At 33.4% G+C, this 27,377-nt stretch overlaps 1 protein-coding gene across 5 annotated transcripts in view; it reads left to right on the top strand.

Moving 5' to 3' along the window:
- Window positions 1-9,515: 9,515 nt before the first annotated feature.
- LOC112679291 (gamma-aminobutyric acid receptor subunit beta-like) overlaps window positions 9,516-27,377 on the top strand; it is a 42,720-nt gene continuing 24,858 nt past the window's right edge. For 2 of the 5 annotated variants that reach the window (XM_025549036.1, XM_025549034.1), the window contains exons 1-3: window positions 9,517-10,785; window positions 16,751-16,836; window positions 25,050-25,117. In XM_025549036.1, coding sequence (XP_025404821.1) covers window positions 10,328-10,785; window positions 16,751-16,836; window positions 25,050-25,117 — 612 coding nt within the window. In that variant the 5' untranslated portion in view covers window positions 9,517-10,327. Of the gene's footprint in view, window positions 10,786-16,750; window positions 16,837-25,049; window positions 25,118-27,377 lie in introns of those variants that run through there. The other 3 variants (XM_025549035.1, XM_025549038.1, XM_025549037.1) reach the window with 3 other exon arrangements.

Raw genomic sequence — 27,377 nt, 5'->3', positions numbered from 1 at the left:
TATTTTTTAATCAACATAAGACATGTAGTCTAAAACTGTCTTATGACGTGACACATCAAATAGTATGCATACGGACATTACTCTTATAAATAATTGATTTGATACCCCTTGTATATTTAAATATATTAGCTTATGGGTAAAACCAATAGAGTATATTTTTATAGAGTGCAAAACTATTTATTTTAAAATAGTATATTTTTTTTTTTTTGTGAAAAACTGAAACATCGATATTATTTTGCTGGTACGTATTACAAATCACAATAATGTAACAACCCTGTGACATATAATTTATAACATTGTAGGTCTGTACTATCATATAATGCCTAGTTATATCGCCGGGATGAGTGTTAAATGTTTGTTTTATTTAGACAGAATAGATACATTGTATACATATTAAAAAGTTACGTTGATTGTACTACGTAATATGTTTGTTTCTGGGATGTGTTGAAACATCCAGTGCACACTGGGAACCTTCTAATATTACCAAAATTCAATCTTTCCAATCCAAATGCCTACGACAAATAACTAAAGCTCCATTTTATGTCTCTAATGATACTCTCCATAAAGATCTATCCATCCAAACAGTAAAAAACCATAAGTGGTTATGGTAGTAATCAGTGTTGGAACTTATCTAGATAGATTTTTTGTTATCTTTTATTTTATCTAGATAAATAACGCTAAGTTATCTAACTACTTATCGAAGATAAAATTTTTACTTATCTAGATAATTGTCTGTATTCTTTGCCAAGATTAGAGTTATTTTATTCTTGTACGGAGATGAATCCAACAAATCAGAGATCAACAAAATCGGTCCAGCCGTTCTTGAATTATAACTTCTGTAAATAATCTGACTTTCTTTTATACATATAGATTTTGTATTCATAATCATAATTCGTGTATTATTAATAAGTAATAATTATTTCTTGGTATGACATTTTGTTTAAATTTTCATGTCGGGTAAATATTTTTGGTATTTTTAAACTTAATTTCTTATTTTTCCACGGAAGTTTCAAATATAATAGGTAACTGATTTTAATATAAACATGTCACTCATACGCTGAATAGTCATTACTTCCCTCTTGGAACCCGTAAAATCATTACTTATAGAATGATGAAAATCATCAAATTAATATTATATGGAAAACAATATTATTAACTTAAATTATTTTTTTATGTATTCTGTATTCATCTTGATACGTACAAAGCAAATTTCATTTTTTTTTTTTTTTTTTTATTTAACAGTTAAATGACTAACTATCATTAATATCATTAAATATTGACCATTATATATTAATACTGCTTAATGGTACACTACCTACATTACTACAATAAACATTAAACACCTTGGTACCTATTGATAATAATGATTATAATTGAGTTTTCATAGATATTATTAGAATTTGAAATATTGACCAAAAAATAACATTTTTTGAAAATATCTTTTTTTTTATATAGATAAAAATGAAATTATCTTTTATATTTATCTAGATATTTTAATTTTTTTTATCTTTTATCTTCAGATGAATTTGGACATATTATCTTTTATTATTATCTAGATCAATTTTGCATTATCTATTCCCAACACTGGTAGTAATAGTAGTATTAAAGGTATAGATAGTAATATTAGTACTAGTATCTAAAAGGATGACGAGATAAAGCACAACCTCTGATATACGTGGTGTTGGGACAATAGCAGATACTATTAACCAATGTGAAATAATAGGAGAAATTAGAAAAATCCATTTACGATTGTCATCACAAAATCAAAAGATAAATATGTTAACAAAGAGTGTCATCACAATATTATAACAGAAAACCTCACCTAAAAGGTAATAAATGATCGAGGACGTACCTGAAAGTATGCCTTGGACCGAAGTGATTTATAAGAAAATAAAAACGATGCCATCTACAGCAAGGAAGAAAGCTCAGTAGTGATTGTAAAAACTGAAAACTTATCCTACATAGACGCGTTACAAAATATTAGAAAAGAACCAACATTACAAGAATTTGTAGATGCCATTGTGTCATCATTATGTCAATGCGAAGGACAGGAGATGGTCATCTTTTAGTGGAAATGGGTAAAAGCTCTACAAATGAAGAGTATATAAATTCTGCAATTAAAAATGCAAATGGTGAAGTTGCAACAGTATTTACACTCAAACGGACGGAGAGGGTAAGCGTTTTTGGGCTAGATGAAATAGCAACCGTGGAAGAGGTGAAACAAATAGTTGTAGTTGTAAGATTAGTTGTAAGTATACTTAGTAATAGTTGATAGTAATAGAAGATTATTCAGATCGAATTATATCGGGTTAAAGTGACGACGAGATTAGGTTAAGAAAGGGAGTTAATGCATCTTTCACGAAAAACGTGGATGTTTCGTGACAAGATGCAGCACCACACGTGTTTGTCATATGTTGTCTTTGCCGGGGTTCTGTACTTATTTGTGAACTTTGCACACACGTCGTTAGTGTGTTGTTACCGCGGTATACGCGTATATAACGCAGTGTTGAAAATAATATAATAAAATACAGTGTAAATGTATAATATATTTATAAGTAGGTACCAACCCTTATGTAACGCCACAGTGTAATGTATGATAAATAGCTTTGGATACGGAAAAAGAAAATAAAACTTGTCCAAATTACTTTTTTTTTTTTGTTGCATTTCTCAAAACTATCCTTTGTGCAATGTAAATCGATATACAATACATGTATCGTATTTAGTTTTTCTCTTTCTCTCTCTCTCTCTCTCTCTTTCTTTCCATCTTACTCGTTGCATGGCCATGATTACCACCCTCGCCTCGAGCTTCCAAGTTCTTGCATATACATATATATAAAAATTCGTTTTTTAAATAACCTTTTATAGAAATACCACCCAACCACGACATTTATGTTCTATGCACGTCAAACGATAAGACATTATTAATTATTTATGTACATATAATTTTGTCACAAGTCCAACGGCAGTGTGTATCGTCATTCTTAACGTTAATTAATGCTGTGGTTTGCGTGTATCTATTATATATATGTATCTTCTCTATCTCTACTATTATATAAAATTGTAAGAGTTTATATATATAAATATATGCATTATTGCAAGACGCAAAGGGGCCAATTTGTACTCTCGAACAAGTACAGCTATAAACATGAGAAATAAAGAGAGCAAAAAATCATGAAGAAACAATCCAATCCTATAATACGAATGTACGTGTGAGTATGGCGCGATTGCGTAAAATTCAGTCACAAGAAACACGAGCAGAAAGCGATGAACAACGACGATTGGAATAAAGACAAGCGTGCCGGTTCGTAGTGAACACACGCAAAACAAATGACCGACAACGCCAATCGTCAGAGAAATACCGATAGTGGTAGAAAGTCATTTACAAACAACGCAGACGTTGACATTTACAATTGTTGGGTGGTACTATATTCGCCTCTGTTGAGAAAACATTCAATGCTCATATAAATGTTGAGTTCTGTAATTCAGTGAAAAGTATCAAATACATTTGCCAGTATGTGAATAAAAGTAGCGATATGGCAATGTTTTGAGTTGAAAATACTTATGTGAACGCTCCTCGGTTGAATAACGACGAAGTAACGCTCTATCAACTAGGCCGGTACATCATCTCCAATAAAGCTGTCTGGTGTATCTTTGGTTTTCCAATTAACGGACGATATCCAGCAATTATACATTTAGCAATCTTGAAAACGGATTATTTATCTTAAATGAGACAGAATTTGATCATGCTATAACTCTACCAAAAACTGCACTCATTGAATATTTCGAATTGTGTAATCATGCGGATTTTTTTGGTGTTTTTGCACGAACACTACTCTATTACGAAGCAACACGATATTTTATATGGGCTCAAGCGAAAAAATGGTTGCCTCGCAAGCAAAGAACACCGATTGATGCGTGCCCAGGTTTGTTCAAATCAAACACTGAGACAAGTATATACAGTTAATCCAAGGCAAACTGTTAATCCAGATAGAATTGGCAAAATCTATCTCATTTCGCCAATTCTCGCCAAAATACAATAAAATAATAACATCATATTAGCCGTAGCATCATCTGAAATTACAGCAAATTTATCGGATGGAGGCAGAATATCTCATTCAGAATTTAAGTTGCCACTGGATATTCAAAATAATCCAGATGCAGTGGGGAACATAAAAATAAAAAAACAATGTCCTTGGCCACAGTACTGAAAAAATGCAAAATTATCATCTGGGATGAATTGTTTATGCTCTATATCACACAAACATTCGCATGCGGTATTGAACAGAGCGCTAAATAGATAAATAAATAACAACGACATTCAGCGGTATTCTGTTACTCCTTTCAGATGATTTCAGACAAACACTTTCGGTCAAACGTACGCTAATGAGATCAACACTTGCTTGAAATAATCGTCATTGTGGTGTAATGTTGAAAAACTACAGCTAAAAATATATAGGCGTGTTCAAATGCTTCAATATCCATCCTCTGACACATTCTCATAACAATTGTTAGAAATGGAAATGGAACTTTAGAAAATGAAAATGGTTAAATTTCTGTCGATCACAGGATTGGATGGGTAGTGAACAATGTGAAAGAGTTTCTGCAGTTTATTCTGAATTTTTAATGCGTCTAATAAATCTTATCAGTGGCTATGTAAAAAAGCTATTATCTCTTCAAGAAATGTAACAGCAGAAGAAATCAATGACATTATTCTTCTAAAATTCGATGGAGACTCACGTGAATATCTAACTGTTGATAAAGTTACATCAACAGTTGATGTTATTCATTATCCATAAGAAATTTTCAATTCTCTTTCTCTTTTGGGATGTCCTCCTCATAAGCTAAAATTAAATGTCGGTGCTTCAATTACATTATTACATTATCTCCAACCATCGAACTTATGTAACAGTACAAAACTACAAATAATATCTTTGCAAAATAATATTATAGAAGCCGTAATTCTTACTAGGCCAGCAAAAGGAGAAATTGCATTTATTCCGAGAATTCCCATGAATCCCACTTCAATTCCCTATTAAAGTTTCTTTTGCGATTAACAAAGCTCAAGATCATACATTTAGGTACGTTGGCGTATATCTTCATTCAGAGTGCTTTTCATATGGACAATTATATGTGAGATTTTTCTCAAAATGGGGACCCGAAGTTTTATATGATTTTGATTTCAACAGGAGATAGAACAAAAAAAAAAAATTATATAATCGGAAGTTTTATAAAATTTTTTATCAATTACAGATTTATTAGCATTTTTTTTATATCTGTATTCATTTTTAATTAAAATATACTTATTATTAATACCGCTAGGGACATTTCAATAAGTTTTCATTAACCGTTTTTTATATTTACTTGCCGATCACGTTAATCGATAACATTTGAATAAAAAATTCTACATATCATCATCCGAAGGCAAAATAAACAACCAATCGCTGGCAAAGCCGTGACAGGTCGGCTATATATATATATTTACGTTGGTGATCTTTTATTATTACATAATATATAATAATGTATGCATATAAATACATAACACTTATGTAAATGGGTATTCGACAATTTTCCTCGAAAGTACTCTTGCCTCTGTCGTTCACCATCTCTTATTAGTCCCTGGACTTCCATTTAACCCGTTTCGGTAGTGCAACGCATTTCTTTGAGAATGAGAGACGTGCTTTTCGGAAAAAGGCGTACGTCGGCGATCGTATTTCTGCGGAAAACGCGGGTTAAATTCGTTATACCAACTGATATATATATATTTGTGCATGTGTGTTCGTTGTTTTGTGATATGTTTGGAGGAGCTTTTTCGGCACGTAGGCCAACAGGGAATGTACTGATTTATCGTGTTCCGGACAAGGGCAACCACGCAATGTGTGACTATATAATAATATATATAGTCGCGCGCGTATAAGGATATGCTTTCGAAACAAGCTGCACACCAGTTTTTCGAGGTTAACCCCGGTGGCTGATGTAAACTTTAAGTTGAGATAATACATACATACGCGCATATACCAACACCCCATGTCAACGGGGAATGACACGTTTTCAACAAAATACCGTTGAAATAACAACAACAAAAAAACCAAGATTTTATTAATTTTATTATTCATTGTAAACAATATTATATAATATTGACTTTAAAATTATTCATTCCAAGCGTCCACTCCGCATTGACGTAATTTCAGTCAAACCAGTCCAAAAACATAATGATTCGTACTTTGTACATAAGTACCCTTATAGTACACATCACATTTTTATGATTTATAACCAGGTTGATTTTGTAAATGGCTTTACAAAATACGAGTACGTATTTATATTTAGATCATGTGTCCACTTTGGAATATCTAAACTCTAGACTGTGGCAAATGCATGAGTTGCCCACCTCCTCAAATAACACCACTGTTACCCCGCGGCTACAAAACATTACATCCTATACTCAAGTATACTTACCTATAGCTTAAGTTGGTCATTACGTTGGTACATTAGTGTACAAGATATTATGTACATTGATGCGTGTTGTAATAATATTATAATAAACTGAACGTTTTCGTATCAAATCGCTACAGTGTCATAAACTTAATGCTTAAGTTTCACGACTCACCGCGTCACCATACGTTTGTTGAGCAAATATTACGCTTGAGTATTTCGACTATTTAAATTCACGTTCTACCTTTAAAATTATTTTAATTTTGTAAACAACTCTCCTTCGTATTTTATTAAGTGTACTCAGCTATATTATTATAATATCTATCTCCCGCGTAGTATATATGTTTACAAATACGTCGGGAGTTCAAAGTTTTTGGGGTGAACGTTACGAATTTTAAAGTTGTGTGACTGCGTTGTTTTGATGTTAAATCACAAAGTTGTCATGCTACATACACACACACATACATATATACATATATATATATATATATATATATATATATATATATTTATATATAAACTTTGATTTCGATGTATTCATAACGCAAAAATGTCACAAAACGGATTTAGACATCGAAAAATAAATCGTGAGTCCACCCAAATTGAGTGGTTAGTCATCTTTTAGAGGTATAGTTGATATTGCGATGTGTTGTGGGTATTTCATTAAATTAGGTTAGGTATAATTTAATAAAACATACATCAAGATTTTTTTTTCAAAACAAAATTACGTCTACCGCGAATATTTTATACCACGGTTTGCCAAGTACGTTAAATATACATTGTTCGTTTGTAAAGTGGTTGTGACGAATGTGTTGAATGTGTGCTGACATGTATACTCATTATTTTTGCGAGCGGGAATCCAATTTAGTGTACATTCATTCTTTTTTTTTTCATCATATACATTTTATGGATTTTTTTTTGTGTGACACTGATATAAAACGATAAAAAACTAGACATTAACGCACACGCATACTCTTAACATCTCGATTAAAATTGTAATTATCATGTCAGTACATTATATATACATGAATTAGTACAATACACGAGGAGGAGTGTATATGGTAATGCGATCTAGGATTTTTTTCTCACTTCTAACGGATGCTTTGGATTTACTTCTTTTTTATATTATCGTTAATAATTTCTCGGCAAATAACGAGAACATTACGCTTTTCAAAGCGTTTCATTTTGCCAACACTTTGCCATCGAATAATGAACAATTGAAATCGTACATAAATAATTAGGTGAATTATTATTTTTCAACGAAGGAATATAAATCAGACGATAAAATGAACAATTATATGAGTTTCACAATTTATATTTTGAGAGTCACTAATATAATACGCGCATATATTGATATTTTCCCGCATTATTATCGTAAGCATTTTAAATTATTAAAACGAAACACAACTTAACAAGCCGTAATACGTATCGAAGAAACTAATAGTTTGAGTCGAACCAGATGATCGGGATCGAGTCGAATTTCCGGTAAGCTCTTTCCAATGGAGATATTTACACTTTGTAAAGGTAAAAGTTGATTATAAATAAGTTGTATCCATAAAAAATGCTCTTATATTAAATACTCGTTTGACAAACAATTCGCCGGAAGACCATTTTTAAAAACTATCATGTTTAGGTAGATATGTTTTAGAATATTTGCAGATTGATCGTGTTAGATTTATGATTAATTAATCATTTGCAAAATAGGCTCGATGAATAATTGTTCTCATTAAATATTTATAGTGACCTCAGTTGTTTCTTTTTTTTTCAATTCCTCGTTTAACGAATAATATAGTAAATTTGTAAATATTATTATCATGACAAAACAGTACAAAAAGCAGAGTGTTCTATTGTATTTATTATAAAAACTAAAACAAATTATTATTCACATCTAATTATTTTCATTAAGATTTAAGTAAAGAAGATGATGATGATGATAATGATGATGATGATGATGATGATAGTAATTGAAATATTTTTTTGCCGCTCTTGGACCCTAATTTTCGAGGGTTATTTTTTTAAGATTCAACCGATGCGGCCCTTTAGTCTCCTAGTAGTGCGGACACTGATATATAACACACAATTATTATATAAACGCTTCTACGCGCGAATAATATTGTTATGATAATAATATGAGAGACGGTTGATATAGACGCCTAGGAACCATCAATTAGATAGGAAGAGAACGAATTCGATTATCGTTGTCGTAACTCGAGCGCACGTCAAGGACCCTCGTCGTCGATTGAATTGAAGCACTTGGTTCACGAGGGAGGCGTTTAACGATAGAAGCAATTGGCCCTGGGTTGAAAATTTTCAGGGGATATTTATATTTAGTTTTCTTCTCGCACGGCGTATAATATGTGTATAAATATTCAAGTAGCGCCGCGGGCTATTGAAAATTCAAAGCGTTTTTTTTAAAACCGGTGGAAAAAAAATGGCCTGACATTTTTCACTTCGCCCCGGGCTGCGCGACGACGATCTAACGGTTTTGACCGAAATAACGATATACCTATAGCTCAATGACGTGCACATTGAAACGGTTTGGAAATAACGGTAATATCAAGAGGAATAAGATACACTAATAATAATAATAATAGTATACGTTGATTTTGGCTTATGGCGCGCGCGTTTGTATACTGGAAACACAGTGCGAGAGAGCGCGTACGTTTCCGTCCAAAGTTTCGGTGAGCGCGCGCGCGCGTGGGCTACTATATACCAGTGCAACGTGTGTGTGAGTGTGTGTATCAAAAAACCTATATAAGGTAATTGGGTGGTGTCGGCGGCGTATGTGATAGCGACGGCAGTGGCTGCGGCGGCAACGATAGTGGTGGTGGTGGTTTAAGACGAGGCGCGGAGTTACAAGGTGGTAAAGGGACGGCGGTGGTGGAAAAGAAGGGACGTGAGGGTGCGCTGGGCGGCCTGTGCCGAATCAATACGGCGCGCGTGGCAATCGCGGGCGCCCCCATCGACCCTGCCACCGCCACCGCCGGTACAGTGCTCGCGAGTGTTGGTGCGCGCCAAGCGGAATATCCCGGCGGCGGCGCGGGAGTCCCGTCGCCCAGCTGCCGGAGCGCGCAAACAACCCCGGAGAAAGCTCCGGGACCGCGGCGCACGGACAATCGCGCGCGCGGACGGACGGTCGCACACACACACACACACGCACACGGAGGCACACGTACGCGTACACACTAGCGCATCGTTCGCACACGCGCGCACGAATACGAGTATACGCGCGCGCGTGCGAACACGCTTTTTTTTCCGGTCCTTTTTTCTCTCTCTCGCTCTCAACACACACACACAAACACACTTATACTCTCCTCACCGTTTCTCACCGTCCCTCACTCACTCTCTCTCATCCTCTTTATTTTACCCGTCCCGTAACGCACACGGCGCGCACTACGGTATACGCGCGCGGCTCGTCGCTCGTGCAGTGTTTTCGCCCGACCGGTGAGGGTTTATTCGCGTGCGTATCCGCGAGAGTTCATTTCCACAACCGCTCGAGTGTAAATCGATTGTGCGCGCGTGTTCGGTGTTTTTTTTTTTTTATATATTTTTTTTTTTTTTTTTTTTTTTTTTTTTGGCCGTTAGTACCTGTGCGCGAGCGTGTACAACGCCTCCGCCACCGCGTCCGGCGGACTGGCAGCAGACGGACCCAGCGGCCGAGTAGCCGGAGGAGCAGGATCACCAGCAGGAGTAGTGGTATAAATAGTTGTAGTAGTAGTTGTAGGAGGCGGTGGTCGGCGTCTCGCGGCTGCAGCTGCGAAGACGACCGCGACGGCGTCTACGTATATGCTGCTCCGGCATCGGCCGTGGTTGCAAAACGGTGAATCGCGTAGGCCACAGCTACGAAGACGACGACGACGACACCGCGGTGCCAGCTGCAGCGGCCACCACGACGACGATGACGTGCGGCGGCCGGCGGCTTTCACCGTCGTACCGACACCACCGCCGCCGACCGCACCACCACCGCAATCACCATCGCCATCGTCACCGCCACGTTGTCCACTGTCAGCAGCAGCCGCACCATCACCACCACCACCACAACCACTACCACCATCATCACCAACAAAACCACCACCACCACCACCACCACCACCACCAAAAACGGCGGTCTCTGGACGATTGCCAACCGCGGCCGTTCACGGCGGCGGCGGCGGCGGTGACACCCTGCTTCGATAGCCGCACCCGGACGCCGTATGCCACCGAGTCCAAGGCGGACGCGGCGCCATCGGCCACCCGGCCGGCAGCGCGTCGTCACACGATCGCAGCCAGCCGGGCGGCGGCCGCACGCCGCATGTCCGCGTGGCTGGTGGCCTGCGTCGCCATTTTGGCCCCGTCGGCGCCTTGCACGAATGCCGCGTGAGTATTCGGTTTTCCACTTTTACCGGACCGAACGACGTTGTAATCGCAACTACCCCTCGGCGCAGAGTCGACTCCCCGAGATAATAATACAGTTATCCGTGGGTGGGTGGGTGAGGGGACGTGAATCTTCGAGCCAAAGGACCAACGGCTTAGCTGAGTGTCAATCTAATCGGACCATAAGAGAACGCATGCACGTCTATCGTCATTCGACGAAAGCATTGCGTTACGAAAACATTCACCGCACCCCGTTGTCCCTTCCTGTCCCGACAGCACGCGGTAGACACGCCGCCGAACCAACTCGACAAAGGAAGCATCATAATTTAATCCGCAGGATCGAGTGGCTACCGCAGTGACACTTGTTTTAGCAACGTGAGAGGCGTTTTTTAAAATCCTTGTGATACGTCCGCGATGGGCTCGAGAGTTCAACCGAAAACATTTCGAAAGATGATAATACACTCGCTCGTAATAATAACAATAACGATAGTATAACATTGTTACGAAACACGATGAATAGCCACTAAACGCCATCACTGCTCTTTCTCCTTGTCTCACGCGCGCGTCTCCTCAGGGCGTAAAGAGCTCGTTCAAGCGCTACGGCGGTATCCTGAAAACACACACACACATATTCATATACAACGCTTGAGTTGAAGTGTAATACACCTCTCAATGTTGTGTATATATGTGTATATATATTTATAAAAATTAATGTTTCTGCTACGGTCTGAATCCTTTGTGAAGTTTTTCTCAGCGTTGACGTCACTCGACGAGCTCTCGGAACAAGGTGGAAATAACAATATAATATTTTAAAAAAATATGACACACAAACCGTAATTTATATACGTGTATATATATATATATATATATATGTATGCATATTAACTTGCATAGTATTTCACAAACGTCGCGTTTAAGCAGAACGTTTCAATTGAACCACGCGTGCCCTTAAATTGTTTTGCGTCGTTTACACGGTTAATTTTTATGTGAGAGGCGTAACCCTACTTTATTTTATATTATTTGCACATCGGGTTTTCGTAAGTACCTATCCATTCAACATTCGTACATAAATACAGTGCCGACAGTGGAGTCATTGGCGCTGTGAGCGAATAAACAAATATGCGCCCTTCCCCATATAAATAGTAGTCGTCTAATTTTAAATCGTTATCTGATGCTATTAATATCTAAATTCTAAATAAATATTGATTACGAACGGGTGACTGACATTAATAATAATTTATTATCTATGGACTAAATTATTATATACCTATCATAATAAATAATATTGAATAGAATGAAGAGAAGGAATATTGGACTTATATTCCTATATTTTTTTTAGTTTTAACATTATGTATAATTGAGGCGTGGGCCGTATCAGAGACCCTTTCATCGAGTGCCCTGGGCGTAGGCCTAGGTCACCTACGCCTAATACCGTCCCTGCAAAAATACATTTGTGTGTAGTACCAAAGAGTGAAAATTACGATGTTGTTCTTTTCGTTTTGACCACTCTCTTACATTTTCGTAAATACGATATTGTTACATGCGATAATGCATGTGTGCGTTAATATATGTATAAATAAGATTTTTATTGCCGTCAGATTTACGTAACCAAGACGTTTTATTAATCATTTAAATGTCTCCGATTTCAAAATGTACTTCTTGATATCATATTTTAACTCGCGTTAAAACTATCCAATGTTTGTAATTCAATTCAAAAGTTATGTGTACGATCACATTAGATTTTTAGCAATACTCCATTTATTGGCTATAATCAATTAATTTTTCAGTGCATAATATTTGTAAATAATTTATACATGTGACTACAATATGTGCTTATTCTCTTAGTAAAACGTCAAATGTATATAACGAATAATTTAATCTTTCTTGTATGTGTATTATATATACATTATATATTTGTTTTAAATATTACATTTATTATATTTAAATATTATATATATATACACATATATACATGGTGTGTATATATTGTATAAAAACATAGTGATAAAAACAAAGTTATGTTTGTAATTTCGTTTTTTAAGTAAATTCCAATTCATAAATAAAGAGTTTAGTATTCTTGTTAACGACTTAAATTCAAATTTAGTTAAAAATATAACATATCACTAATATTGGTCATCAACTAACAACGTCCGATAAATCACAACCACGCTCTAGTGGTATACGAGTACCTGTATATTTTATATTGCAATGCGTGCATAATATACGTCGCGTATCGTGGCGAACAATTAATAATGCGAGCTTGTACAAGATCTGACAATTTAAAAAAACTTAACATTTTTTATTCAACAAACTTTCGGTAAAATGTAAAACGTCTAAGTATAGAATGCCTGTTCGTGAAAGTCATTTTACCGAAGTAAAAAAAAAAAAAAAATTACCCATTACATGTTTTGTCGAGTAAATCTGACGGTTACTGCGATGCATTGATAATGTTTTTGATTTCGGATCACGTACGATACCCGTTTTTAAAAGGTATTCAAGTAGTTATGTTATTTATGTCACGGTTGAGTAGATTAATGTAGAAAATAATACAAAAATAATATATGTAAAGAGTAGAAATGCCTGTACAATGTCAGTACCACCAACAATGTTTTAACTGTCAATCGATGCTTTTATCCTTGTCATTTTCATAACGTAATACGCACACACAAGTGCACATGCATACAAAGCGCATATATAATAAATATAAAACATGAGGGTGCTAATGGTTTATCTTTTTCACCATACACAAGCACACTGTTTGAAGTACTCTTTTCGAGTGTTTTTGCGTAGCGTAAATGTATTTTCGAACTGAAGAAATGATGTCGATCTTATTGTACATGGAATATCGATAAGAACATACACAAAGTTTTAACTTTCGTGCAACACGTGTGTAATAGTCCCAATACATGAATACATAATATTTTACATATATATATATATATATAAATATTGGATATATAGTGTAAATAATATATTATTTAAGTTGAGTAGAAAAAAGAAAATAAAGAGACGAGAATATGCTTGTGTGCAATATTATATTCGTTGTGATACGATTCCTATAAACCCGTTGGTTTGTCGTTTCATTATTCGTCCGTTTGTTACAGGTGATTTCGCGTGTGATTCTCTCACTAAAAATAGGTTTCCAAACTTTTTAGACGGATGTAGTTTGACACCGTGACACTTGACTTTTGGTTTAATTTCATCGAACGTAAACACGCTATTCTATATATCTCTCTCTTTCTGATTTGTTCCGCTATCTTAGTATATATAATATATATAGTATATTAACTACACTATAATTAGGTCGTGTCCAAGGGAAACGCTAAAGTTTCCGTCGCATGCGTCAAGACGTGTGTAGCTTTTATTCAAGTTGAAAAATAAATCATTAAATCTGTATAACTTTAATGTTATAAGGAATATATAAAATATTACAATTTATTACGTGAGTGGATTTTGAATAGATCAGTTGAACGAATAATTTATATTTCGTTTATAATTATGGTTAAAAAATATTTAATGCCCTAACGATAAGTATAAAAATCGAATAACAATTCGATAAGAAAACGTAAAATTCACCTGAACACGATTTTCAGAATTTCAAATACTGCAAACTGAACAATTTTAACGTAAGATTAAGATAATTGTTTTTTTTACTCCCAATATAATATTATCGTCAAAAGACGAAACAATACTAATAAAATAGTTGTTGAAATGCATATGTCATAAAATGTTCTACTATTCAATAAGATTGATTTTTTGGATGAATAGCATAAATTAATTATATAATAGTAAATACACGATCATCTGAAACTTGAAAACGTCTTTCATAATTCTATTGAAGCGTAGACATACGTTTTTTTTTTTTTTTATTACTATCCATTTCTTCTTGAATACAATACAGATATATCGGTCCCGCATAATAGTCATCTTGTTTTGGCAAAATCTCAAAAACGTTTGTAGAAAATTATTGTTCATATCTATCTTATTTTTTTGTTAATGATAACATATTTTTGGAAGTCAAACACATTTTTCATGATTGATTTTTATTTTTCCCTATATACTATTTGATAAATTCTATGTGTACGATATAATTATATTCAATTATATTACAATTTTAATATTTTACTCGTAACACTGATATTTCGTGTTAACTTCTTATGAATTTGAATATGAAACGATGTAGTTGCTAATGTGTCACATCGTGATAACAGTAATCAGTAATCAGTTATAAAACATCTGTTTGATTTTCGTTGAAATTTCTATTACTAAATTGAATTACATAAGCATTTTAAAAATTCAATCATATATTCAATCATCACAAGTGTGTACAGAACACTAAAAGGTTCAAATTTTAACTCTTCGCGATACATTATACCATGATTAAATTAATAACATTTGTTTAATTATAATTTATCCACAAACATATATTTTATAATATTATCTTTAATAAAATCATAATTTATATTAAACATAAAATTCGTTTACGCGAGACAACAGTTTGGACACTCCAATTTTTGTTTTGACAGCTCTAGTCATCTCCGGGGTACACTAGTTTGAAACTGAGAACAAATAACTTCATAGAAAAATAAATATTTGTGCGGCAAGTGGGCATGTGTCACAAATGTCATTTCGACCCACCACCACTAAAACTTTAATTTTTGAAAAGGTTACACACACACTATATACGCCATAACGTTATTATTTGGTATTGTAAATTCAATATTAATTCCTGCGTACGTTCACTTTCGCTTGCGCAAACATCCTCTCATAACTCGATCCTTGTATTGTTTATATTACAGTAATATATTCAAACGGGAAAATTTAATTGCACATTGCCGTCACCAAAGCGTGTAAATACGCGCATATATATATACATTATTATCACTTCAATAAATGTTCTTCACGCTGTCATTATCCGCTGTATTCCTTATAGTACTGCTCGCGTGTTGTATTCCTAGTTCAGAACATAATATTGTCCACTAACCTTGTTCGCGACAACCCCAACGAATTTGTCACTATGTATGCATATGACCAGGGCTAGTATTAAATACGTTCGACGCGTGCAACGGCATAGGGTGCTAAAATCAAAAGGGCGCGCGATTGGCGTCAAAATTAGAATTAAATTTGATCAGTTGTTATCGACGCAAATTATTTACCTTAGATAGAAAAAAAAAAATGTCACGATGTAATTTAATATAAATTTGATTATTATTAAAATTATCGTTATATATTATACAATCGACATGCAAAGATTGACCGCACGCATTTGTGGGTACAATTACAGTTTAATAAACTATCACTATATTATTAAAAGTGTTATTATGTTTGTTCTATGAATGATTTACAAATATGTGGCAAATATGCACGTTTGAACAATTATTTTGAGCATTTCTTATTATGAATGATGTTCAGGTTATAACATGTACAATGAGGACCCTCCAGCTCCTAATATTCTGCCTGTTTAAGTCATTTATGATGGAGGATTGACAAAATAATTCTTGCACTGAGCCCTGAAAGAGCTAAAGCCGGTCCCGCTTATGACTAACTTACGCGTGCACGTATATCTGTACCGTTGGCCGATTCTGCTTGAATGGATCGCGCGCGGTGTGCACGCGATCCAGAAATAAATGCACGAATACGTTACACATCAGTGATTCTAAACTTTTTTCGTCGAAAATCCCTTTGTAGCCATAAACAATAAAGTTATATACTTTTTTTGGAGTCCCGAGTAATAAAAATTAATAAAATAATGATATTTATGTACTAGAAGTAATTTATTTTTAAACTTGTTGAATCCCTGAAAAGTTATCTCGGAGCTCTGTAGCTGGGGTTTTCTAGATAAAGCTTGAGAATATATGTTTTTCTATAATTATAAAGTCTTTCGGACTGTAAAACTTTCAAGTAGTATAAGACTAGTCGTTTTTACGGACAGGTAAACTGTGACGATTGCATCGGTTTGTTTCAGCAGTAGTATGTACGGTGACGTGAACATTTCGGCCATACTCGATTCCTTCAGCGGCAGTTACGACAAAAGAGTAAGACCGAATTATGGAGGTGAGTTATACATCAATTTTGTTTTATTTTATAATTTCTATTACAATAACTTTGTAAATTCTATTCCATATACTTATTATATAGAGGTTCATACCAAAGCATATATTTATTATACGTGTACACCGAATACACAACCATTAATATACTGAGTAATATTCCGTTTAGAGAACCGTAACGATATCATTAATATTTTCTTAACACTTTCAATGACAAACAGTATTATATGATTTAAATACTCCCTGTTCTTCTATATTAATGATAAAATATAATGATAATACTGTCCTTAATTTATATTTTTTGAACGTGTGTATAACTTTCTTTTATTTTATACTATTTCAAGTGTACGTATACACGTTATGCATAGTAATGTCTTGAGGGATATATATATATATATATATATACACACACACATATACGAGTACATAATAATATAATGTAGAGTATAATTATTATTATTTATTTAGATTACGATTATTTCATACGAACGTTTCGATACATAAGATATGAGTGTATATATTTATACACGCCTTGTACGTGTTTATATTATTCTTGACTATCGTTACTCGGTATATACGTTCGCGCGTTTAAAGTTTAGGCATTTCGAGCGTGGGGAGTGAGGTAGAAAGTCTGTGTGGGGACAAAGAAACTTCTTCGTCCCGTCCCGTTTCACTCACCTAATCTTTATATGGCTCCGTAGAAATACTACAACACTAACTCGTGTACAATCGATATCGTACTAAAATTGCGTGTTAACGATGTGTAGATATACTCGTTATATTAGCTTTTTTCCTAAATTTATCACGCAAAACATATTATATATATGTAATGTTATACTAGATTTGGTACAAGTAATTAAACGATACAATATTATTTTGCATTTCCAAAACATTAAAAATCTAAAAATAAACGTACACAGAAAAAATGTAATATAACAATTAATAATATAATTCAGTATTGTACGTAACGTGTGCGCGCGTGTGTACACATAACGACGGTTGTTTATAACGTAAAACTGCCGTCTACGTATAATAAATCGCATGCGTTCAGACGGGACGTCGGAAGGTTCGTCGTTTTATGTGTGTTAGTATTTTTTTTCTCTAAAATATTCACTGCAGTGTTCCCTTCGATTTCTTTTCGTTCATGAGCGTATGATTTTTTTTTAATAAAACCGATTCCTGCAACGTTATCTAGTCTATACAGCATGTTATCATATGTTACTCATCATGCCCCGACTAGATCCTCCCGACCTTACTACTCTCCGCGTCTCTGTCTCTCTTATTTCTCATGTCATTTTCACTGGGAACTCGCCAGCAGACATCACCGCAGTCCTCGAACGCACGGCAGCAGCACCCACGTCAGTGCATGCCGAAGATACGATAACAGTACTACACGAAACGGGAAAAAGCAGTCGACAAACACTCGGTTTACCTAGTTAGTGTATACTACATGGGTTGAAGAATTTTTTGACACCAATATAATTACTTTTTATGGCCTATCGAAAACCATAGCACGGGAAAGATCATCAAAAACTAGGAACGACTGTTTTTTTCGCATAACAAACACACCCGATGTAGTCAAGACTATCGGGTCATTCGGACGGTATACGTATTGCAAATCGAGGGTTTCCCGCGTTTCGATTTTTTTTCCCCCACTTGCGTCGTTCACTGTATGATATTATTTGTGGTTTGTACGCGTGTGCGTGTACCTGAATAATTTAAACGCGTATTAAAAACGGCTGCTGCCGTTGATGGTGTTTCTGCTGCGGGGGAGCGACGAACGGGAGGACGAGACGGAGAGGTTCGGTTAGTAGATATCCGTAGGAAAAGAAGGCCAAGGTAGCCCATAAGGGTGTGACGGGTGGCTCTCCTGAGCACCGGCTTGCCGTGAGCTATATTGTACCATAAACGATATATTACTGTATATTTATATATTATAAAGACGGTGATACGGAGAGGAGCGCAGCACAGTGTAGTGTTGTGTAGTGTAGTAGCAGCAGTGGACTGTTACCGCCGTATCGAGTGTTCGGAAGGAGCTAACGCGGAAGAGTAGCTGAGCAGGAGGGGGTAACTGTGTGTGGGCGTGTAAACTCGGCCATCATCTCTCCCGAAATCGATTTGACCTGTAGCGCTGTGACGCTATTTTCGATTTCACCGGCTTCCACAGCTTTTTTAGACTAAACACGCCCCGGAACACACACACGCACGCACATACACAACACACACATACACACAAACACAAATACGACGACTTAACCCTGCAGGTTACCCAAAAATGTGTACATGTATTAAACTTACCTTGCACAGTGTCTGCTCGAAGGGGGTACATGTCGGTTTTCATCTATATGTACGTTCACGTAAACTTTATATCAGCAGTTTTAGCGGTGTACCTAATTATATTGTATTTTTCTGCTTTCTCCATTCCTTTTCTAGCTTCATTGTCGTGAATCAATTTATTTTTTGTTTAAAACGGTCCTTGTAAGTTTGGCACCCCGAATTCACAATTTCAAACTCTCATCCTAACATGTGAAATTAGTAACTAGTTAGTTACAGTCAACATTTCTAGTTTATACCTCTCACTCCAAAATTAATATTTTCGTAATTAGAATGCGATCAACCATGACGGGGCATATTCATATATTATCTCAGGCTGTTATTGATATATGTATCATTTTCTTATGATCAATTAATTTTATATTTTATCTTTTCATACGCAAACGAAAATTTAATATGATACGTAGATTTCTTTAATATTATAAAAATTCGGTCCGCACTTGTAATGTGTGCATGCGAAATTTTCGTTCCGTTTACTATTATATTTATCTATACTAAATTTGGGAAGTTAAATTAAATTTTAAACGTGTTGATTCCAAAAAAAAAAAGTTTGTTCTTATAAAAATAACCACGCACTTTCCCTTACCAGGGACTTTCTCTTAAAAAGGGAATCAAGCAAATCGTGAGTATAACGTCATCATATAATGCCTTTCACAAATTTTCAAAGTAACCCGTCATCAAACAAAATTACTGAAACCAAACACAAAGACGAACACTAACTAAACAGATTAGATACAGATCATAATACAAATGCTAGATTACCTGGAATTAAAATTATAAACAAAAAAAAAATTATCAGTAGATACTGGCATAGGTTCAAGCCATGCCGACTATGTAGATATTGATAATTGGCAATTAATCACCTACTAAGCGTATAATCCAGAAATGTTACCAAATCCAAAATTATCGAACAATCAAAAGATATTCTCTACTCCAAATCGTTACAGTCCTTTAAGCGTCGAAAATAACATGAACAATACAAACAATAATGATACAGAAATGTAAAACGATGATATCAGTATCAGAGCATCTCCACCCATATTTATTAAATCAAATATAAATAATTACCAACAATTCTGCGAATCAATTAAAAGCCTTAATATCCCATCCATGAAATTCTCATGCAAAACTACGTAAAACAGCCTAAAACTTGTTACATCAAACTCAAACTTATATAGAACGGTTAATAGATACCTCAAAGAAGAAAATGTTAACTTTTATACATATCAAATACACGAGGACAAACCTTACAGTATAGCTGTAAGAAATCTTCACCCCTCTACTTCAATCGAGTTTATCAAAGAAGAATTAGGAAACTGCGGTTTCTTAGCTCGAAACATAACTAATGTTCATCATTATCAATCAAAAACTCCCTTGCCATACGCGCCATTACTGCAATAACATACCTCGTTGCGTCCGTTGTGGCGATCAACATACCTCAGACATCTGTACAAAAAGCAAGGACCTTCCAGCGAAATGTGCGCTTTGTTTTGGTGACCCTCCAGCGAATTATAGAGATTGCCCTTCTCTCAAGAATATTCAAAATCTTTGAAACCGCCATTCTTCTTAAGCAAAGAAAAATCATCTCAACAATAATATCAAATGCCAAGAAAATAATAATGTACCATTCTACCTCAATCATAACATTATATATATATATATATATATATCATTTATAAACGAACTAAAATCACTAATTACTTATAAAAGTAATCGAAAAAGTCCAAGATAAAAAATGACCTCAAACCCAATCAATCATTTCTCTTTATCAATATTTCTTTGGAATGCCAATGGACTAAATCAACATCAAAATAAAAATAAATAATTTAAACGTTACAATCTCATCAGCTTATTTTCCTCCAAACCAACAAATCACAGAACCCAAATTGCAATGATTTTTCCAGTTTTGGTAGCTTTTTTTATAATAGATGTAAATTTTAATACTGAACATAACTAGTGGGATAGTAGATACACTAACACAAGGGGTAGATTATTTCATAATTTAATACTAAAAAATAAATTGTCTTTTATTTCCCCGGATGAACCAACTTATTGGCCTACACATGAAAATAGATCCCTCAATATTCTCGATTTTTTCATAACCCAAATCCCAACTGGTTTAAAATACCATATAAAAAACATAAACGACCGATCAAGTGACCATTCTCTCATATAGCTAACCTAAGGATCCCTACCTGTTTTCGTCCCTGGATAGTCCCTTTCATCAGGACCCATAGAATGGAAACTATTTCAACAAAAATTAGACGAATCAATGTCTCTCATTTTCCCACTTAAGTGTCCTCAAGATATAGGCAACGCAATCTCTATACGAACTAAGTCAATTCAAAACGCAGTATCAAGTTCTTCTTTCCATACCTCAAATAACAACCTACCAAACTATCAAATTTCATTTCCTCCATTCTTAGTTAATCTTATAAAAGCAAAACGTTAGACTACGAGATAGATCATTATGGCAAAGAACAAAATATCCTATACACAAAACTATTTATAACCATCTCATAAATGATTTAAAAATTAAATTAGCAAAGTACAGAGCCGAACAATTTAGTAAATATTTAACTACTCTGAGTCCCAACAATAGCTTCCTCTTGAAAACAACCAAAAGTCTAATCAATACAATAATAATAATACAACAATAATAAAAATTCACTTGAATGACCTGACAAATCATTAGCTATTTCTGACGTAGAGAAAGCAAATCTTTTTGGTAATTATCTATCCTCTATTTTCTCTCCAGATCCTGATCTAAATTCTACGCCATATTACGCCAACCTAGTAAATTCATTTTTGTCCTTCTCTTTGCCCATGTCTCTTCCTGCAAAACTGATTTCCCCTGCTAAAATTGTTTCAGTAATTCACAAGCTTCGACCAAAAAAATCACCAGGTCGTGACCAAATCACAAATAAAATAGCAAAAAACCTATCAAAAAAGTCAATTCTGTTTCTTACTCATATCTATATGGCTATGCTTCATTTGTCTTACTTTCCTCCTACATGGGAGTATTCAATTATCATTATGATCTCTAAACCAAATAAGCCTAAGCACCTCATCAGTTTTTATCGCCTTATCAATTTACTACCCACTTTTGTAAAGCTTTTCAAAAAATTAATTCTATATAGAATTTCACTAATAATCAACCAACATAGCATATCACCAAAATCACAATTAGATTTCCGTCGCAAACACAACACAATACACCAAATCCATAGAATCACATATAAAATCTCAGACTCCTTTGAGACAAAGCCATTCTGCCCCGGGATATTTCTAGATATATCTCAGGCTTTCGACCGTGTTTGGTATGATGGGCTTCTATTTAAACTAAAATACTTTCCTCATTCACCATATTACTTGATCATCAAGTCATACCTTGAAAATTGGTCATTTTCCATTCGTCAGAAAAATAGTTATTCGACTATTCATAATATTAAAGCTAGATTAGTCAGGTCCTCAGGGTAGTGACCTTTCACCTATACTCTATAATATCTTCACCGCTGATATACCTACAACAAGCCAAACTCTTCTTGCCTCATTTGTTGATGACACAGCAATACTTTCGTCAAATAATATTTCTGATATCGCATCTCAAAATTTACAATCACATCTAAATATAATATAATCTTGGGCCAAAAACTGGAAAATTAAAATCAATGATGAAAAAACCATTCAAGTGAATTTTTCACTAAACAAAAGAGAACGCCCCCCACTAAAAATCAATAACAAACTAATTCCATCTCAAATTATTTCTTAAAGTTATCCTTATTATTATATATTTGTAAACAGATTGAATATATTTAAAAAAAAAAATAAAAATAAAAATATAATAAAAAAAAAAAAACCGTACATTCTTCATCAAACTGTACCTTTGGGGAGTATAAAATTTAGATTACGAACTTCCAACATCATTCAAATCAAACAACATTCATTAACGATCCGTTACTAATTAGTTACTAATTTTTAAAAGGTTCAGAAGTTTGAGGTTGATGTTTTGATTTGGAGTGCCATAACAGAACTGGTTACATGTATTCATTGTACATAACACACATTTACGTTCTTAAAAAAACACCCCATTTCAGTGGATACCAGTCCTCTTGTTACAGAGTAAATACATATGTATATATATCTATAAACTTTCACTTAGATAATATATAAATTACAATACGTATCATTTTCATCTTGTCAAAAAATATGTCTATGAAATTATCAACGAGCTTCACATCAATGATTCTAAAATGCTATAGCATTATTATAATAATGATATCAAAACTGCGTTTTTTCCAAGCGATTCCGTGCTTAGATAATACTAGATTGACATGTGTGAAACCGAGATTACCACCACTGTTGATCATTATCGAGTTATTTTTTTTTTTTATCCAAATATAATTGACAAAAATCGTTTTTTCTCGATAAATTAAATAGTACACTTTTCGTTATTTCCAGAGCTAAAAAGGGAAACATAATTACTGAACGTAGGATAACATAAATAATTTTTCAGACGAATACTTCTATAATGGATATTATATTTTATCAAATTTTGATCAATACTATAACAATTAATTCTTATGTATCTTTTAATATTGCGATTTTTAACTACTACAGTAGTAATTTTTTATTTATAAGATTCTACGCAATTATCGTATTCGCACATGTTTGTGTAATTAATAATTCATCAGTTATTAGAGTAAAAAAAAATACTCGTCAAATCGATATAGTAAAATGACAACCCATCGTAAATTTTCCAAGTCTTTGATCTCGCACATTTTTTTTTTTTTTTTTTGCATATGCCACTGCACATCACATACACATTCATACATGTCACATATACCAATAACGTTATTTTTTTTAGGATATTTTTTGACACTGTTGATAAAGAAATCTTTAATAATGTTTACATGGTCGACAACTTAATATAATTTTGTATAATGATAACACCTATATATAGTTTATTAATAAACATGTTTGTTTATATATATATATATAAATTTAAATTATATATAATATACATTTATACACGTAACTGATGTATCGCATAGGTACCAAACATCATATAATAATATATTATAATATATATAATTATTTAATAATAATGTATATTTAGCAGAGTTGGGCAAAAACAAATCAAAATAAAGAATAAAAACTAAAAGCATGAATAACTAATTTATTTATGAATGATATTAATTTTTTTTTAACTTGTGTATTATAGTAATCGCAATCAAATGGGTGTGAATTGTGCCCTATCAAGACCTAAATTTTGGTAACTAAACATGTTAAAAAACTATTATAGAAATGTTATCTTCTTTGGCGTTTTTACATTAATCTTTGTAGATAAATCGGTAAATTACCAAACAAATTTTTACGTAAATTTCACATAATTTAACACTTTAATAATAAATTATTAATAAAATTCAGTAATAACAACAATAATAACAATTATCGTTATAGTAACTATAATAACGTATGTGTATCAAGAATAATAACATTTTTATATATATTATATATATTATTTAAGTCTAAATATAAGTCTATTATTATTATACATCGTTATTTATGATTTAAATTTATTATTTATATGATTATAGGATATAACGAATAACGAATAATAATACAAATTAAAATAATGAATAAAAATAAAAATCAATAATAAAATTAAGAATAAACCAATGAAGAATAATTTTTTATTCAAATAATCAATCGAATAATATTTTATTCGACTAATGCCCAACTCTGGTGTTTAGTATCTACATTCATTTTATATATAAGCATATATTATAATATATCGATTCAGAGTATAAATCCTCAATATTTCGTATCATTTTGATTTTTTTTTTTTTTTTTTTTTTTTTTTAATCTGCCGGGTTTCAGGTACTCCAGTAGAAGTCGGTGTCACCATGTACGTGTTGAGTATCAGCTCATTGTCTGAAGTGCAAATGGTACAATAAATATGCATTTTTAAACGAATTACTTTTATATATTATCGGCCCATTATGTATTTATTATTATTATTATTATTTTACCATCATTATTATTATGATTTTTATAATTTAAATATTTTTCTGTTACTCAATACACTATCTATATTTATATCATCCTAGCTAAACTAGTTGCATCCAATTAAAAAAAAAAAAAAAATCTTTAACCATTAACCTCATCTAGATATCATTACAATAATATATTACAATCCATTTGGAACGCTTTATACTACATACATATATGTATAGATTTATATGCATATACCATAAGTAACCCGCTGGGTTTGAAGCACGTTATGTAGATTTTAATTTTGCATTGTATAAGTATTCCGGGAATATCATAGTATTATAAGAATCGACAATACCGGTAAAAATAAAATAAACTGTAATCCAAACACGTCGTATTTGAAACGCAACAAGTTAAAGTGACCTTTATGGAGTACTTAGACGAGTTGTACATAGAATAGAAATACACGCGTAATGTGGGGAGTCGTTTCTAGTTGTTGAAACGGCAGTAGATCCGTACGACATGCGTTGTTGTACGTATCGTCATGATTTTACTATCGAACTGTAATACCTTTAAGTCTGCATTTCAGTGCTGGGACAATACTAACATATGTACATAGGTACTGAGAGAAAAAAAAAATAAAAAAAATATGCTAAAAATTAAAATTACACCTGTAATTATATCATGTCCAAAGTACTTGATATTTCACACGACGTATATTATAACACGTTGGCATTATTGTAGGCGTGACGTACATGCAGAGAAAAACAGTTATACATTGAGAGAAGAATGGATGTAAGAGTCGAATTTTATTATATAGAGTTTCCTTAGCGTATTAAAAATCAAATATAGTATATCGTAATATCTGTGGTCGATACACACATTTTAACTGTCTACGATCGGGTATAAAATAATATCATCAATGATTAAAAGTTCAAACTACCTATTGGTTTAGTCCAACATCAACTGTTCTATTTTGTTAATAAGTATTTAAAGCTAATTTTTTCCCGGTATAATCATACGTACTACAATTGTTACATATTAAAAGTTTTCGGTAAACCAATCAAGTGTCTTCGAATTTGTTTAGTCTTTTAATTGTATAGTATATGCATTGGCAATGGGAATAATTTATTGTTATATCTGGCGTATAGGAACGTTCGCTGTATTTATTTTAAATCATAACCACGCAGTACATAGCCGTTATAATCGATAACAAAGTTGGAATAGAAAGATGATGCTGAATAGGTTGGATCAGGGAGTCTAAACAGAATTTACTCCTCCTTTCTAATTTATTAATTATTTAAAAGTAAACGCAAATTAATTTGTATAATTAAAATTTACAAAATAAGGGACAAGAAGAAAATTTAAAATGTTATTCTGTCTTTTAATGATCAAAAAAATTATTTGTTCTGTTTATTCATTTTGGGCCCCAACAATATATTCTATCACACACCTGAATGGATTCATTCAATGGACTTCTTGGTAGTTAAAATGTATGTGTAAAATTTAATCAATCCTCTTTCCCCCTCGATACCATATATATGTATATATGTATGTATTATATTTTTAATTTTTATGCTGTACGATATTATTTATAAATAATTATAATGTTATGTGTTATTTTATTATAGTCATAATTGTAAGGAAGTACGAAAAATTATTCTCACTATCAAAGTTTGTGCGTGAAAAAAATGTTAAAAATACTTACCATATTCAAGTACAACGGTCGGTTTTAAACGTAAAAATATATACTTACATATAATCCGGATTATAAATCGGATATCTCTCGATGAATTGTCTGTATCTTGATGCACTGGCTGATAATAATATCAGTTTATCACATAAAGTTTTTCGAAGATTTTCCAATGCTGTAACATTGATAAGTAAACAAGTTTTGGTGCAATTATAAAATATTTCACTGCAGACGCATTGAAGGTTTCAATATTGCGCCGCCGAGTGCAGACAAATTATAAAATATCTAGCTGCGAAAATAATTCTAAAAATGATATGTTTATTCGTCTAATAATCAAAAAAAAAAAATAAATATATATATATATCCATCGAATCCAATTATCCAACCAAAAAAATAATTCAACGATTAAACACACTGAACAATGTGAAATATTGATACCGAAAGCAGATCCCTGCAATAGTTATATTTTTGCAAATGGAGATTTTGATTTCGTTTGATATAATAGTGGTCTTTAACCAGCA

The sequence above is a fragment of the Sipha flava genome, unplaced genomic scaffold (genome assembly GCF_003268045.1).
Source record: "Sipha flava isolate LNK unplaced genomic scaffold, YSA_version1 133_pilon_pilon, whole genome shotgun sequence".
Classification (NCBI taxonomy): Eukaryota; Metazoa; Arthropoda; class Insecta; order Hemiptera; family Aphididae; genus Sipha; species Sipha flava.
The sequence above is the reverse complement of the archived record's forward strand: the minus strand, read 5'-3'. Positions and strand labels throughout refer to the sequence as shown.